Source organism: Brassica napus, chromosome A4 (genome assembly GCF_020379485.1).
Source record: "Brassica napus cultivar Da-Ae chromosome A4, Da-Ae, whole genome shotgun sequence".
NCBI lineage: Eukaryota > Viridiplantae > Streptophyta > Magnoliopsida > Brassicales > Brassicaceae > Brassica > Brassica napus.
Genome location: NC_063437.1, coordinates 18,128,402 through 18,145,159, shown reverse-complemented (window position 1 = coordinate 18,145,159; position 16,758 = coordinate 18,128,402). Strand labels below are relative to the sequence as shown.

General features: G+C 36.2%; 4 protein-coding genes and 1 pseudogene across 4 annotated transcripts; 3 read left to right on the top strand and 2 right to left on the bottom strand.

The window, feature by feature from the left end:
• Nucleotides 1-3,799: 3,799 nt before the first annotated feature.
• On the top strand, nucleotides 3,800-5,611 carry LOC106366968 (serpin-ZX-like). The gene is made up of 2 exons (XM_048778486.1): nucleotides 3,800-4,249; nucleotides 4,735-5,611. The coding sequence occupies exons 1-2, from the start codon at nucleotides 3,857-3,859 to the stop codon at nucleotides 5,464-5,466; spliced, it is 1,125 nt and encodes a 374-aa protein (XP_048634443.1). The 5' UTR covers nucleotides 3,800-3,856; the 3' UTR covers nucleotides 5,467-5,611.
• Nucleotides 5,612-5,849: 238 nt separating this feature from the next.
• On the bottom strand, nucleotides 5,850-7,543 carry LOC106366969. The gene has a single exon (XM_013806649.3). The coding sequence runs from the start codon at nucleotides 7,444-7,446 to the stop codon at nucleotides 5,971-5,973; it is 1,476 nt and encodes a 491-aa protein (XP_013662103.2). The 5' UTR covers nucleotides 7,447-7,543; the 3' UTR covers nucleotides 5,850-5,970.
• Nucleotides 7,544-7,964: 421 nt separating this feature from the next.
• Nucleotides 7,965-10,456, top strand: LOC106366972 (annotated as a pseudogene).
• Nucleotides 10,457-10,466: 10 nt separating this feature from the next.
• LOC106366970 (probable inactive poly [ADP-ribose] polymerase SRO1) lies at nucleotides 10,467-14,009 on the top strand. The gene is made up of 6 exons (XM_013806650.3): nucleotides 10,467-10,690; nucleotides 11,116-11,234; nucleotides 11,701-12,802; nucleotides 12,885-13,132; nucleotides 13,397-13,605; nucleotides 13,698-14,009. Exons 3-6 carry the CDS (start codon nucleotides 11,811-11,813, stop codon nucleotides 13,839-13,841), a joined length of 1,593 nt encoding a protein of 530 aa, XP_013662104.2. The 5' UTR covers nucleotides 10,467-10,690; nucleotides 11,116-11,234; nucleotides 11,701-11,810; the 3' UTR covers nucleotides 13,842-14,009.
• Nucleotides 14,010-14,044: 35 nt separating this feature from the next.
• Nucleotides 14,045-16,432, bottom strand: LOC106366971 (probable inactive shikimate kinase like 2, chloroplastic). Its single transcript, XM_013806651.3, has 7 exons — nucleotides 16,087-16,432; nucleotides 15,299-15,489; nucleotides 15,017-15,211; nucleotides 14,883-14,944; nucleotides 14,612-14,797; nucleotides 14,348-14,524; nucleotides 14,045-14,267 (listed from the first exon to the last, which is right to left on the bottom strand). Exons 1-7 carry the CDS (start codon nucleotides 16,330-16,332, stop codon nucleotides 14,158-14,160), a joined length of 1,167 nt encoding a protein of 388 aa, XP_013662105.2. The 5' UTR covers nucleotides 16,333-16,432; the 3' UTR covers nucleotides 14,045-14,157.
• Nucleotides 16,433-16,758: the final 326 nt, after the last annotated feature.

Genomic DNA, 16,758 nt, shown 5'->3' with positions numbered 1-16,758 from the left:
ATAAGATGAAAGTAAAATTATCTGTTATCGACAAAAATTTGGAATTGAAGCGGTTAATATTCGAGAACTAATCTTCTCCAACCCTGAAAGAGTGATGCTGAAAGATATTTGGATATATTTTACATATTTTAATTATTTAGTTTAGTATTAGTTTGGTATATATCTTAATTAGTTATAACTATTTTAAATATTTTAATAGTTTTAAGGTTATTTGATTTTCATATAAATAGAATTTTTATGTGTAGAATTGTATTCAATTTTTAATTGATTAATGAAATTGATTTCTAACCGAACTTTATAGCACGGAAAAAAGTATTTTCAAACTTTAAAGAGTCTTTGATTAAACACTGAAAAAAGTATTTTCAAATCTAGTTTCCGCGTATTCTAAGAATCGAATCTAGTTTTATCTTATATCTTATGTTACATCGCTATTAAATATGAAATTATAATAAATATTATATGTGTCTCAAAACTTTAAAAAATTTCCCAGTACTTTCGTCCAAGCTCAAGAACATGATTCATGAGCCATATTATCTAGTTCGCAGCTGCTTTCTTTTACTTGTTCCTTATGTCACTGATCTCGTAATCGTTTACAATTTTTAAAAGAAACCAAATGGTCTAAACAGCAAACACTAAAAGGAAAAGCCATTCCGATTGATTACGGTTGTATCTTTTAATTTCTTTGCTGTGAAATCCAAGCGGTAAGATTTAATGCTGTAGAATTATTAGCTGTAGTCTGTAGAGTTTTAGTCGTGAGCTTTTTTAAAAGAAAAACATGATTGATAAAATATTATCTCTATATTTAGATTAATTTAACTATGATTAAATGTTTTATGAATTGATTAATTACTATATAATTATGAATTTTTTAATATCATATATAATCAACATATGTAAGATTTTACTTATATAACTTATATTTTAGATAAAAGAAAATCGTTTTTATAGGAACGAGAGAAATTATTATCCAAAGCACTTGAAGTAGTGCTCTGAAAAACTTGCTCTCTAAAGCAATAAAATGAAATAAAAGTTAGTTATGGCTGGGAGTTTTAAAATGCAAATTTGATTGCTTTGATTTTTTTTTGGCTGTGAAGAGAAATAAGGGTGTGTACCAATATCACCTAGGTCTTGGCATAAAATCAATAACCAAACCTGAATCGAACCAAAAAATGAAATTTGAAATGAAATCGATGTTTACAAATATCCAAAATGTTCCTATATCTATGGAATTGAACAGTCAATACCTAAAACTAAATAGGTATTCGAATACAGTTTATATACCTTTAAATAATTATATTTAGTTTTACAACTACCAAATATTCTAAAAATACTATTTAGAGCATCTCCAAAAGAAACTCTATAACTCTAAATATAGAGTTTTTTGCTCTCCAAAACGGAACTTTAAAACTTCAAATTTGAAGTTTTGAAGAGTGAAACTCCAAATATAGAATTTCACTTTTCAAAACTTCAAATTTGAAGTTTCATCTTTTTATTTGCATTTTGGTCCTTACAATTATACATCATATTTATAATTCTTAAATATTTTTTTGTTTATTGTTTTAATCCTTAAAACTCTTATATCTCATAGATATTTCAAATTTGTTTTATAAATTTAAGTTTTACACATGAAATTAAATAAAAAAATTTAAAACAAGATTTATAATATTTAAAACCTAGAATTAAACAGCAAGAATATTACAAAAAACCATAATAAAAACTTATTAAAAAGACACATGAAGACATAATTATTACTCAAATTTAAATATTATAACAACACTAATAGTCTGGTAAATTTGCTCCGAAACTTCCAAAATCTCCAAAATATTGTCCAAACAAATTTTGTGTAACCGAAGATGATTGTTGTTGTTGCTCTTGACGCATTTTTCGTATGATTCTTTCTTGTTCAGATCGAATGTATTCACGAATATTAACATCATCGATAGAAGCTAAGTTTTTTAGCAATATTTTATTTTCCTCTTTTACTTATTTAAAAGCTAATTTTTTTGCTTCATTTTGCAGTCGTAATTCAATCATCTCATGACCTTTTTCTCTGATTGTTGTACTTTCATTTAAAAGATCAAGGATTTTTTCGTTTGATGATATCAAACTATCAGCAGCCATATTATGAGGATATCCGATTTCAACAATTTTTGGCTCGTAATCTACAAATAAAAAATAAAGAGAATCATTTTTTATTTCGAAATGCACTAGTTGATCATATATGGGAGCATTATGGAAATGATTATATGGAATAATGTAATATTTGCTTGCAGTTTAATATTTAATTATGTACTTTTATTTATAATTTTATATTTTAGTGTAAGATTTTTTTAATTAATATTTCTGTAATATTTATATATATATATGTACTAGTTATTTATAGAAGTTTTATGAATTTACATCAACGATGACAAATATAAGGACCATAGTATAAAATATAAATAATTTTGAAGTTAGGTTTGAAGTTTTACTTTTGGAAAAAAACATATTGAAACTTCAAATATAGAGTTTTGGAAACTTCAAAATAGAGTTCCTTTTTGGAGATGCTCTTATAAACCAAACTATCCAGAAAAACGGATTACCCGAATATTTAAAATCATCTGAATTATTCAAAAGAACTGAATTGCCTAAATAATTTTATCCAAAGTATTTAAATTTATCCAAATTATTGTATATATTATCTAATAAATCCAAAAAACTATTTCTATCTTAAGTATCCGAAATGATCCGAAAAAATAGAACCAAACTGGACCCAAATTTTTTCCAGATATTAGTGGGTTCCTAAAATTGTTATTCAAATTATCAAACTGAAACAAATTTCTTAAACAACCGAACTGTTCCTAAATCTCTAGAACTGAAAAACCGAACCGGAAGCAAACACTCATGCCTACATATAACTTACTCTTGAGAAAAGTGCAGTGTTATGAGGAGATCTGCTCTAGGTTTTGACTTGGTCTGTTGATGTGCCTGTTAACGTCCACCATCGATTTGTGGTTAGATGTGTTGTGTAAACACAAAAATATACCAAAGTTTGCTATAAATATTTAAATTTGGCATATATGAATATACAACTAAATAATCTTGGTGATAAAAATGTCTGACATGAGGTGCTTTGTTTCTCTTATTTTTATCTAAGTTTTAAATATTTGAATTAAAAAACTATATAGAATATTGATTGGATTTTTTTTAAAAATCAAAACTTAAATTTTAGAAATTTAATTAAAACAATAATGTAGAAAATTTTAAATAAAATTATATAAAATTTAAATTATAAATTATGGATGCAATTTTAATTTTAATTTTTTTTTAAATGTAAATTTGTTTGCTTTAAAACCAAATCTTTTCATTATTTTATTCATTAGGATAATTAAGAAAATCTTATTCACTAAGATAGTATAAATCTTTCAAATTAATAAAATAGACTATTTTTTGTTTAAATTTATATTTCCAATTTCAAATTTAATTTTCTTAAGTTAATTTTAGCATTCCTAATTTCTGTTGATTCTGTTTAAAAAAGATACACTATTTTTGGTTTAAAATTTATATTTCCAGTTTAGAATTAATTTTTCTCAAGTTAAGATTTATTTAAATTAAATTTTGATTATTTTGTTAATGCTATTAACTTATTATTAACCATGTTTAATGAATAAAAAGGAAGTGAATATTTATTTAAGATTTTTTTTCTTTAAAAAAAACAATTTTCCTTTTAAGTTTTTATGTAAACTATTTTGAATATGGAAATTTATATTACAAGCTTTATATAAATAAGATTGTGGAAGATAAATCTTTTACCTACCTTCATCCTAACCTCACCTCTTTGGCTTTCGTAGTTACCGTCTCATCACACCATAAAAATATGGACCTGCAAACATCAGTAGGGAAGCAAAACGAGATCGTTCTCAATTTTGCTAAGCATGTTATCGCCACCACCGACGCTAAAACCTCCAACCTCGTGTTTTCGCCTGCGTCAATCAATGTCATCCTCAGTTTCTTCGCCGCCAAGTCAGGCGGATCCACTGCAAATCATATTCTCTCTTTACTGCAAGCTTCTTCTATTACTGAGCTTAATGCCGTCTCTTCCAAGGTCATAACTGACGTCCTAGCCGATAGCACCGCAACTGGCGGTCCAACGATCTCGGTGGCTAACGGCGTCTGGATGGACAAGTCTCTCCCTGTAGAGCCTTGTTTCACAAGTCTCGTAGAGAATACGTACAAGGCTAATTTCAACCAAGTTGATTTTCGCACAAAGGTATAATTTTTAACACAACCTAACTCTAGTGTCTGAAACCAAACTAGTCTTCTAAAAATCAGTTTAACCAACCAGCCAGGATGGCCCAGTGGTCTTGAGGGAGCCTTGGCCCCAATACGACCCGGGTTCGAATCCAGCTGGCCACCCGGCTTCTTTAAATGGTACGAATATGTGGATGCTGCGGGCCTTGCGGAATTAGTTGGTTGATCTCGATCCTCTGATCCCGTAGTTATCAAAACAAAATTTCAGTTTAACAGCCATTTTTCGCACAATGGATCGAGGGAATATATGTCTTAGAAAATATTAATAATTGTGGTTTGATTTGTTTTTTTTAATAAATATTTCATATTACTATTTGTTTTGTTTCTGATATCTGGATTTTTGGGATTGAATCAAAACGAATGACAGGTTGAATTTTTAGTCCACCTTTGAAACCACATATATTGATAGCTAGCTATTCTATGTTTTGTTTTTGGTTTTGAAAGGCTGATGAAGTGGTTGAAGAAGTAAATGCATGGGTCGAGAATCAGACAAGAGGACTCATCACTGATCTCCTAAGCTTTGCTTCTCCAGAGACTGATCTCATATTTGCTAATGCTCTCTTCTTCCATGGAAGATGGGATGAAGAATTTAATCCATCGCTAACTAAAGACTCAGACTTTCACCGTCTTGATGGAACCAAACTATGCGTGCCTTTCATGTCCGCAAAAGCCTCTTACAAACACCGTCTTGAAGTCTACCAAGGTTTCAAAGTCCTTCATTTACCATACAAAGGAGGAAGCAATTATTTAGAAGACAATCGTTTCTCGATGCAAATCTGTTTGCCTGATGACAAAGATGGGTTGCATGAAATGCTGGAGTGCCTATCTTCTTGTCGTGGTTTCTTGAATGGCTATATTCCTGGCCAGTGTGTAAGTATTGGAGAAGTCAAGATTCCAAAGTTTAAATTCGGTTTTGATTTCGATGTCTCAAAGGCTCTCAAGGGTTTAGGCTTGGAGACGCCGCTGGAGAAGATTGTCCACAAGGCTTGCATTGAGGTCGATGAAGTGGGAACGAAAGCTGCAGCTGCTACCGCTGTATCTTTTCTTTGCGGTATTTTAAGTCCGCCAAAAAAGTACGACTTTGTGGCTGACCATCCGTTTCTCTTCCTTGTCAAAGAGCACAGAAGCGGCCTGGTTCTGTTCCTTGGTCAAGTTCTTGATCCTTCTATGCATTAAGTTTGTTTCCAAAGTACTATTGATATGAAATACTAATAAATATTTTATGGGTGTCTCAAATCTTGAAAACCTCTCCAATAGTTTCATCCAAGTTCAAGAACATGATTTATGATGATCCCATAATATTTAGTTCTGAACTGCTTTATTTTACATGTACCTTACGTCATGATCTCACAATCTTTCACAATTTTTAAGAGAAACCAAAATGAATCTAAACACCAAACCGTAAAAAGAAAAGCCATTCATTCTCTTTCTACGTTCTTTTAAGCATAACTTAAAACTTACTCTTGAGAAAAGTGCAATGTTATTAGGACATCTGCTTAGATGTGTTCTGTAATAAAACAAGTTTAGTTTGCTGTAAATATTTAAATTTTGGCATAACATATATGAATATACAACTAAATAATATAATCTTGGTGAAAAAAATGTTTTGACATGAGTTGCTTTGTTCTCTTTTATCACGATGAAAAGATCCAAAAGAAAAAAAAAACATCTATGTTATTACTAAGGGGCAGAAACCAAATCAGGAGGAACAGAAGCAAGATCAAGAACCCAAGACTCTCTCACACCAGCTCCACATTGATCTTCCTGCAGCTTCTTAGCCGGAATCTGATGAGAGAGCAAGCCCGCAACATCTTCTTTCTCAACCCACCTGACCGCATTACACCCGTAATCCCGTCTCTTGAACAAGCTGTCACCAACCTTGTCCAAATACGCCACACTCAAACCATACGCATCGCTATACATAGTCAAACACACGACAATCTCATAGTGCTTAGTCTTTCTTCTCTTCTGACCTGTATCTGTCTCTGAGTAGACAGCCCAAACCGAGCCTTTCCTGGGATATACTTGGTACAATTCTCGTGCCACCCTCTCGCAGTTGACAACGTGAGAGAAGAGTTTCACATGCTCGATCAAAGCTTTCTCTGAAACACGGAACCTCCCACAAGAGCTGTTCTTCATCCAAAAGATGAGTTTCTCGCTCTCGTAATCCAACCAGCTTATCCATACCTTGAAAGGGCTCACAGAGACGACTTCACTTACCAAACAGTAACACCGAGGCACGTTGTCATCGTATATCGCCCAAACCTGCCCTTTCTTGAAGCTCCTTGGCATCCTCTCTTTATCAAAATCAAAATCCTCATCTTCCACTATCTCACCTAACTCCTTGTGGTTTGTTTTCTTCTTCTTCTTCTTCTTTACAGCTTCTCGCTTACCATTCTCCTTGTTAGTACTCATCTCCATCAAAGTCTCATCACCAGAAGAGATCTCCTGCGTCTCCCTTCCCATCTTTACTTCTCTAATGATGTTTTTCTGTTTATTTCTCTTAAGAACTGATTGCATTTCCGCTAAAGTCATCATCCCTTCATCTTCTGCTTCCACCTCCCTCGTCTCACTCACTCTTCTCAGACTTTCACTAACCTCATCAACACGCTTCTTCCTCTTCCTACTATAAGTTATAATCTTGGAAGAACAATCTCCATCTTCCTTTGCCTCAAAACTCTTCTCGCAACTAGAAAACGTCGTCGTTTCACCATCACAAGCACCAATCTCGCCCTGAATCCTAACCCTCAGCTTCGCATCATACTCACTCCTCCTAACCCTATCTTCCAAAACCTTAAAAGCCTCGCTCACAAGCCTAAACCCTTCCTCACACCCAACGTAAGGATTCTTATCAGGATGTAACACCAGAGCTAGCTTACTATACTGCTGCTTTACGGTGTCGAAGTGAGAGAAAGGCTCTACCTTTAGAATCTTGTACCACTCTGGAGTATCTCCGGAGGCGGAGGCGGCGGAGGTGATGGTTTCGAAGGCGGTGACCATGGAGGATACGCCTTCCGTGTTGGGAGACAAGCTGAGGGCTTTACGCGCGTGGTTTAAGGCTGAGGTCAAGTCGCCGGAAGCGAATGAGGATTCCGCTAGGGCTTTGTGGTGTGTCGCTTCGTTTACGGTGTCTGGGTTTTGTTCCGGAGAAGCCATTGCGGTGGAGACGGAGACTGCCTTTCGAAGACTTCGACTTTTGAAAGAGGGCTAACACAGAGCTGTGTTTCTTCTTCATTTCATTTCTCGCCCTAAGTTTTTAATTATTTATATTTCTCACCCTCTTAGTTTTAAATTTATCTCTTAACCCATCCTGCAGTTCTAATAATTGGAAATTTTAGATTAGTACAACTGTACAAGTATTCATTCACTTACATAAGATTATATTAGTTTATTTGCAATAATAATATACATAATTAAAATGATTATGTCGATCCTGATGAAAAAATAACATCTGCTTACCTATTTGTCCCTCCAGATAATTCTATCAAATATATTTTTCCTAACCATAAACTTATTTATGATAGCAATTCAAGTTATCATATTCCATGTATTTTTGGACTTTTGGTATCAGAGTTTTGTAAAACAAAACTAATCCATTTTATTCAAAGAAACAAACTACTGTATTCTTCTAAAATCTGGACAATTTGGGTAGGTTTTTGGGAGGCTATAATTAAATGGGTAAATTCATAAATAAAATTTTAAAAAGGGTTTTAATATAAAAAGTTTAATATAGGAAAGAAGCATTTTTTTTTGTTCCTCGTCAACTCCTCGCTCTCTTCTTCTTCTTCTCCGTTATGAAAACACAAACAATCAACTCTCTTTTTTTTTGTTCTTGGTGAAGAAATTGATTCTCTAACTCTCTGCAATTTTTAAAGCTCATAGATTCATACAGCATCCCCAATTTGTGCTCAGAGTTTTCAAACATTACCGGTCGTCAAGGTGTTTCCTGTCTGTTGCATCTCAAAGTTTATGTCTTTGCGTTAGATTCTTTCTGCGTTTCTGTTCTGAATTCGATTGACATTGTTACCTACACGCCAAGTTAACTGAAAAAAATAAGATACCCTTTTAGCTGTTGGATTTTCAAATGTATCAGTCTCTGGTGCATACTTTAATTTGATACCCTTACATGAGTTCTAGCGTTTGATTTGATATTTGCATGCTTCAGGAAACTGTTCTTGCTCTGAGTCAAGCTCTTTATCATTGTAGCTTTGATTGATTGTTGCAGCATGTGATGCCTCCTTATGGAACTCCAACTCATCCGTACGTTACAATGTATCCCCCGGGTGGCATGTACGGCCATCCTTCAATCCCTCCGGTAACAAATATTTGATTTCTATTGAAATGATGTGGTTGTTAATCATTTCTTTTAACAAATTACTTTCTCTGTATCAGGGTTCTTATCCATATAGCCCCTATGCTATGCCTTCTCCAAATGGAATGACCGAAGCTTTTGTGAGTAGATTGCGTCTCATCATTTTTAGTTTTCTTTATTTGCTACCATTTTCTTTTTATTGTGGGATCATAACGGAGAGGTTCCTTTTATGCAGGGGAATACGACTGAGGGTGATGGTAAACAATCTGAAGTGAAGGAAAAACTGCCAATCAAAAGATCAAGAGGAAGCCTGGGAAGTCTCAACATAATCACAGGGAAAAACTCTGGAGCATCAGCTAATGGAGCTTACTCTAAAAGGTGGCATGCAACTTGCTTGAAAATTGATCCAATCTAAAGGGTTATGGAAGACTCTAAAACTCATGGTTAAAGTCGGATTTTTATTTTTGTTCTGGTTACAGTGGGGAGAGTGCTTCTGATGGTTCAAGTGAAGGAAGTGATGCAAACTCTCAAAATGTAATCAGCCTTTTTCATTATACTCGTATTTTAGTAAAAATATCATGGTTTGTTGCGGTTGATAAGTGCTATGATTATTATGATTTGTGATGGAACCAAAGACTTAGAAACACTTTTACTGCAATTTTCTTTTCATATCCCCTACTCACATTACATCGATGTCTATAAATACAGAAGAATACAAAGTAACTACCCATTACTATCACACGTCACTAGTGGAAGACAATTCCATTAACTTAGGAACAATTATAATATCACGTCTTCTTACTCTAAGCCATTGGTTTACTTTGGTTAACCATTTGACTCTCATCAATTTGTGATTCTGATTTGCTTTTCAATCCATTGTAGAACTCTGGATCTGGTGGTTCTGCTAATGGCCCCCGAGATGGAAGTGTTGGTACACCGGTGAGCCAGACAGTGCCAGTCAACAGACAATGACAGCTGCTGGTGTTCCCGCCCCACCAACAAACTTAAATATTGGGATGGATTATTGGGGTGCTCCTACTTCAGCATCTACACCAGTTCATGGAGTCGTTGCTCCAGTGTCACGAGATGGTTGCCGTTCACAGCCTTGGTTACAGGTTTGTGCTTACGCTTCTCTTCCCTAATCCTTCTCATAAACTCTCAAATCTAAAAGTGCTTGTCTTGCAATCATCAGGACGATAGAGAAGTTACGCGGCAGAGGCGGAAGCAGAACAAGCTGAGAAGCCAGTGCGAAGAGCTCACCTCTGAGAATACCTCTCTCAAGGTATAAAAAGAAACTAAGTTAGAGGCAATCAACCAAACAGTAACTAAGTTTATAGTATTGGTTTGGTTCTTGCAGGACCAACTCTAATCATTCCCTACACTTGAAGGCGTTAACATGGACAAGGACGAGCAGACACCAATCAAACAGGCGTCGCAGAGACAAAGGCTGATTCCTCCAAAGACTCGAAGTGAAAAAAAAGAGAACATCAAAACCAATTCCTAACACAATGTAAAAGTAGCAGCAGCAGCAGCAGCAGCAACAACAACACTCGGCGGTTTTTTGCTAACAGATGGTTGTAGGGGAGAGAGAGAGAGAGAGAGAGAGTAGTTTGTAATGTGTAATGTGTAATGTGTAAGTAGTAAAGTAGTTTGTGGCAATGAAGCTTTTGTCTGTAACAAATGTAAACATGCGACTGCTTGAGCCTAACCCTTACAAGTCCGAATGTTGAAACGATGTCGTTTCACCTATTATTGGTCAACAACAAAAGTCGGTTTATACTTGAACCGCGTAGGTCAAACCGGCAAAGTTGAAAAAAAAAAAAAATTAATATTCGTAATAAAAGGATCAAATTATAATCAAGCCTTTTGTCCACGCAAATTCCAAGGCACTCGCCGACTTAATTATAAGCTTTCTTCGTCGGAGACCTATATATATATATATAAAGCTCGTCTCTTTCGAGACACTTTCTTCTTCGTCGTCGCCGGTTTAGGGTTTTCGTTGGTTTAGCGTATTTCTCCTGCGGCTTTTACTTGCAGAGAACACCTTACCTTGCCCCCACCATCCCTCTCATCGAAGAATTCATAAAGGTTAAGTTTTTTTTTTTTTAATCCAATTTTTCTAATCCTGTGAATTGATTTTCCTCTTAGTTTCTGTTTTATAGATTGACGAAATTTGGTTTTGAGTAGTAGCTGCTTGAAAGAATTGTTTCGTTTTATATTCTGATTGTGTTAGGATCAAAACATGTTAAAGCTGCTATGCTTAATTTTCTGCATGTCTTAAAAGTAAAAAAATAAAATTTTGTACTTTGGAGTGTTAAGAGTTAGGATCTGCTTTTTTTGTTTGTTTAGTCTTCTGTAATGGTACTTGTTATTGGTTAAAAATGTTACAACACGAACACAAAAGGTTTGTCTGAGCTGCATAATCATGACAGCTTTGGATAAAGGTCCTGTTTATATGTTGGTCTGTTTACGCTATTGAAGGTTGGAATTTTTGGGTTTGTCTTGTCGTGCAGATACACGTTTTGTGGAAAAAAAAAAGAAAAAAAACTGGAGAAGAACAGCGACATTTGTTCTCTGATTACTTCTACTTTTCTAAGAGTCAAGGCACCAAAGATGAAGACAAGTCAGCCTGGTTAGTCTCAACCTTTTCTCTGATGAGTTTACTGGTATATATACTCTGGATTAGTTTTTGTATCTGCTATTTTACATCCTCTTATTGTGACTTCTTTCCTTGGATATATTGGCCTGAGAGTGTGTAAGTGGATTTTGCTGGTAGAAGCAAGAATCATCCATTTTTCTAATTGTTAATTGCATACTGAATCTGTTCTCCTCATGTGGTACTTACCTTTTGTATCAATACTGTTGTTTCTACTGAGCATGATGCTTTGCTGGAAAACTCATTTCATATAGTTAACTTTCTGATGGTGTGTGTGTGTGGCAGTGCCTTTTGCGACTTGGGTTATTGCATCATGATGATAGTTTTTTTTATTTTATGCTTCTTTACTCTACTTTGAGATTATATTCCTTGTGAACCTTAGATACTTATATACGGTCACTGTTGTTTTTTCATATCTGACGCATACCCTTTCTTCTTGCAGCTTTTTTCCATGATGTTGTTGTGTTGCCGTCTTCAGAACCGCTAGAGATTTAGATTTGTTCGCTCAGTTCCTGTTCAAGTTTTTAAGTTCAGCTTTGTTAGCAGATAGAAATGGAATCCAACATCGTCAAGGTATCGGATAGTAACTTTAAAGATGGACTTGGAAAAAAAAGAAAGCATCCCTCGTACTATACTTCATATGATTCTGGAAAGTCAACTGCTAAGCTGCAATGCGTACTCTCACCTAACGGTTCAACCGAAAAATTTGATAAACGTAGAAACGAAGTTAATGGCTCTGAGAATTACTCTGGGAAGTCTCTGGTCAGATACTACTCTTACTTCAAGAAGACAGGAGTGCCAAAGCGTGTAATGCTCTATGAGAACGGTGAATGGACTGATTTACCTGAGAATGTTATTTGCTCCATCAGGAACGATCTCGAAGAAAAGAGAGCTGCTATTGAGGTGAACTGTTCCGGTAGCCATTTCGTTCTTGATTTCTTACACATGCATCGACTGGACTTGGAAACTGGTGTGAAGACACACCTCGCGTGGATCGACATTGCTGGAAAATGCTTTTTTCCTGACAGTGTGGGAGGAGAAGATCTTGAACAACATGGTCAATGTGAGATCAAGCTGCACCTTGAGATTGATATCAACGGTGGGAAATCACCGAAGCTGAAGTTGAACAGTACGGATAGCTGCAGCCTTGAGCTCGATGATGATGATGTCCAGAGGTGGGACGACGAGACCGAAGCTAGTATGTTCTCTGGTGTCAAGCCTGCTGAGGAGGAAGAACTCGATGTAGACGCTGTCAAAGAAAAGTTTGTTTTAGGCATGGCCGCTCTAGGACATGTAGAGGTTCTTGATGCGTATCGGTTCTCAGGTGGCGTCGCCAAAGATCGTCAATCTCTTTTCAAGAAACAAGCTGACATCACTAAGCTAAGCCGAGGAGATGCAAACATTAGATACGCTTGGCTTCCTGCGAAGAAGGAACTGTTGTCTGCAGTGATGATGCATGGACTTGGAGTGTGTGGAGAGCTAATCAAGAAGTCAAAGTATGGTGTTGGTGTTCACTTAGCTGCTGCAAACTGCCCTTACTTCAGGTTTAGACTTCCTCCATGGTTTAGTTAGTTCATTTGTTTTATTTTTCTCTTTAAGCAAATGTGAAAGATGTTGTTATAACAGTGCTACACATTGTGATGTTGATGAAAACGGTGTGCGTCACATGGTTTTGTGCCGTGTGATAATGGGGAACATGGAGCCTCTTGGTGGCGATAGAGCGCAGTTCGTTACTGGTGGAGAAGGGTATGATAATGGAGTTGATAATATCTCGAGTCCGAAGCATTATGTTGTCTGGAACATGAATATGAACACTCATGTTTACCCAGAATTTGTAGTTAGCTTCAAGCTGTTGTCTATCCCCAATGCTGAAGGTGATTTCTCCTTCACATAATCATTTCCATAAAAAATCTACTGATGACGCATTGAATGGGAGACAGCATATAGATCTTGCAGCAAGATCAGCTATTCTGAACCGTGTCATCTTGTGACCTCTGGGGATGGTAGCATATTTCATAGTCCCCGGGGTCCACGGTCCAGTGAGATGGTTATGGCTAAATATATATGAGTATTTCGACCATTACATTTTTTTGTTTTATGCAGTAGTCAAAACTAGATTACATATACTGTCTTTGCAGGGAATTTACTTTCTGCTGCTCAGAGTAAGCATGAGAGTTCAGGGCTCACCTTGGAAGGAGCCAAAGGTTCTCTCTCCAACAGTGCCGGTTCCAGAACTAGGAGGCCCAGCTCGAATTTGATGCCTTACCCTCTGCTCTTCAAGGCAATCTCAAGCAAAATTGCTCAGAAAGACATGGACTTAATCACTGCTTATTACCAACAACTTAGGGTATGTAGTAGCAAAACTATTTCGAGTCCTTGCTTTTGTTTTTTTACCCATATGTCATTGTTTTTTTTACCCAATCTGTGTGATCTTGGCAGGAGAAGAAGATATCTCGAGAGGGATTCTCGAGGAAGCTGCGGATGATTGTTGGAGATGATCATCTTCTGAAAACCACCATTACAGCTCTACAACGCTTGCCACACACTGCTGTGAAAATGGAACCGATCACAGGTGGCTGTTAAAGATGGGATTGAAAAAATGTGTCGACTTCTTTGTGCTGTCTGACTTTATAATAAGATTTAAAGACGAAAGGAACTTGTTCCGTTTAGTTTTTCTCTGTCAAAAGAATCTCCATTGTTCTGATGTTTCCTCAATTTGACATTTTTCTTTATTGATCAAGCTTTTATGTTCTTTGTTGTTCATTAGACCTGGCTTTTTACTCAAATGGTCAAAACTTAAATCATCAAATATACTTCTTCTACGCAAATGATCTCTTTACAACGCTTGTTGCTGGGTTTTATAGAAGAGAGAACAAAAGAGCTTTGTTTTAAGAATACTTTATGAGAAGCTTGGATGAGCTCCGGTGTCAGACGACGGATCCCATCCCGGAGGTTTTATATTGGGCCAATCTCCACGGCAACCTAGCCTTATGTACAGACTCTTCTTACCTTCAAAAAAACATAACCACCCATTTAACGCCATCAGATTATTCATCAAAACTGACAATTTGTTTCTTCTGTTTATTTACCTGGAAGTCCCTTGTCTGAGATGATCAGTTGCTTGAGTGCACTCAACGAGGCCTGAGCCACGCTCTTGGCATGCGTCGGGTCCCAACCTTGGAGCTTCACCACCACGTCTGCGTTTGAATACCCAATCTCCCTCTCTTGCTTGTTTCGCCTTGCTTCTTCTTTAGCTGATTCTTCATCTACATCCAGAAACAATGTTTGATGTGTAAGCAAATGATCATTCTGTTTTTTTGTTGTCAAGGGTCACATGCATAGAGAGAATTGACCTGTAGCTTCAGTTTGTGATACCCATACAGTAAATCCAGAGTAGAGGTGTCTCCACTTATCAGCTCTCCCAGCAGCTCCATGCTTACCTCCCAAAGTTGAGACAACAGTACGGACATGGCTGCTCAAGCTTTCTAAAACAGAACTCTCTGCTTCAGCTACAGAATCCTCCCCTTCAGCAAGAATCCCTAAAAATAAAAACACAAAAACAAAGAGTCCTGAGAATGAGTTAAAACAACAAGATAATCATATTCTAAAGCCAGAGAGACTCACAAGAATCAATTGTTTGCTTCGAAAAGCTCTCCAGCAACTCCATTGAGTCTAGAGGACTATACCTGCACCTCACATCAACCATATAAGACTCTATAAACATCTGTCACAACACTATTCCAGCTCCTGATTCATACCCAAGACCAACCGCTAGCTCCCGACACACTTTCTGGTTAATCTCAGTAGAATCTCCAACAACGTAGATCGACGCCCCTTTAAGAAGCTGCATCATCCCAGCAGTCAAAGACTCCCAAGACTCAACAACATCAGGCCACTTCAACTCCCCATCCACCTTCTTCATGTTCACAACCAACTGATCTTCATCTATGTACCTGCTCTGATAAAAAACAAAAAAAAATCAAAACTTCATCCTTTAAAAAAAAAAGAAAAACACCTCAAAAATACAAGATCTTACTTACCAAATGGTTTCGGAGGGCATGATCTTCTCAAAGAGCTGGTTAGTCTCAAGAAGCGTTATCAGCAGACCGTTACGCTTCTCTTTAACAGCTAAAGATGTTCCATCTGCGTCCACAGATATATCCTTTGGAGAAAGCGTCTCCCCTGTCTTCAACCTCAGTCTCAACTCCACCTCTTTGCCACCGTCTGTGAACTGCATTATACTCTCAAATACATAATTGGATTCAGTATCATGGTGAATATTGAATAAAGTGAAATGAATTGATTGATTAACCAAAGTTTGTTACACCGGTTAAGTAAAGGGAAGCTTAAACCAGTGTGGTTATTTAGTTAACCATATTAAACCAGAAGTACTATATGACTAAGGAGGTGTTATTGGTTTATATATTTTGATTGATTTAGAAATCCATATAGTATTTATAAATTCAAGTAAAATATACAAATCCGGAGGTTTTCCCTCGGATTTGAGTCTTTGTATTTTTAACAGAAAAATCCAAGCAAATCCATTCAAATCCATTATAAAATCAAATATATTAGTAAATCCGTGCGATTGAATAACACTTGATTTGATATAGAATTTATGAATCATTAAACCAATAACACATGATTTTAATACAGATTTGAAAATCATAGAACCAATAACACTAGATTTAGTTCGGATTTTCAAATCCATAAAAATACAACAACCAATAACCCCTACTAATAGTGAACATTGTCAATCTATAAGCACTATTACTAAACAACCGTCAGCAACAGTAATCATAACCAAAATTCAATCGACGAAGATCACCTCGTAATCGAGAGTGGTGGTGGATACGGCGGATAAGCAGTTACACGAGAAGCTATTGAACCTGCCGCCGGCGGTAACATTTTGAGAGAATCGGTGGAATTCACGGTTTCGAAGGCTATGAAATCCTCTGAGAACACGAGGCGAGGAACGGATCCGAGTGGGAGAAGAGAGGGACCGTTGACTGGCGGTGAAAGGGGTTAGGGAAGGAGAGTAGAAGATTGTAGCTGAAGAAGATAAAGCAGCCATTGATGGTGGTGTGATTTCAAAACTACTACGTGGATAAGAGAAAGACAGGAAGACCGATCGTTATTATGGGCCTAGGCCCTAACGTTTGTGTCCAATTGTAGGCCCAGGAACTGACATTTGAGGTTCTTTCCCATTATTTATACTAGGAATCGTCAACTCCGCGCAAGCGCGGAGATCTGTGTTTGGTGTATTACAGCAGTTCATTATGCTTGCAATTGAAAGATAACGTGTGTATGTTACTGGTTAATTTGTGTACATTTTGAGCTACGATTAATGTATTCATATATATATATATATATAGTGTTATTGTTTTTTTGTTGCTTATTCAGATCCGTTATTCTTCTCCTGCAAAATATTATGTTGTGTATGTCATCAACAGTCATCTTTCTTTTTTGTAAACTAACAGTCATCTTTCTACGATATTCT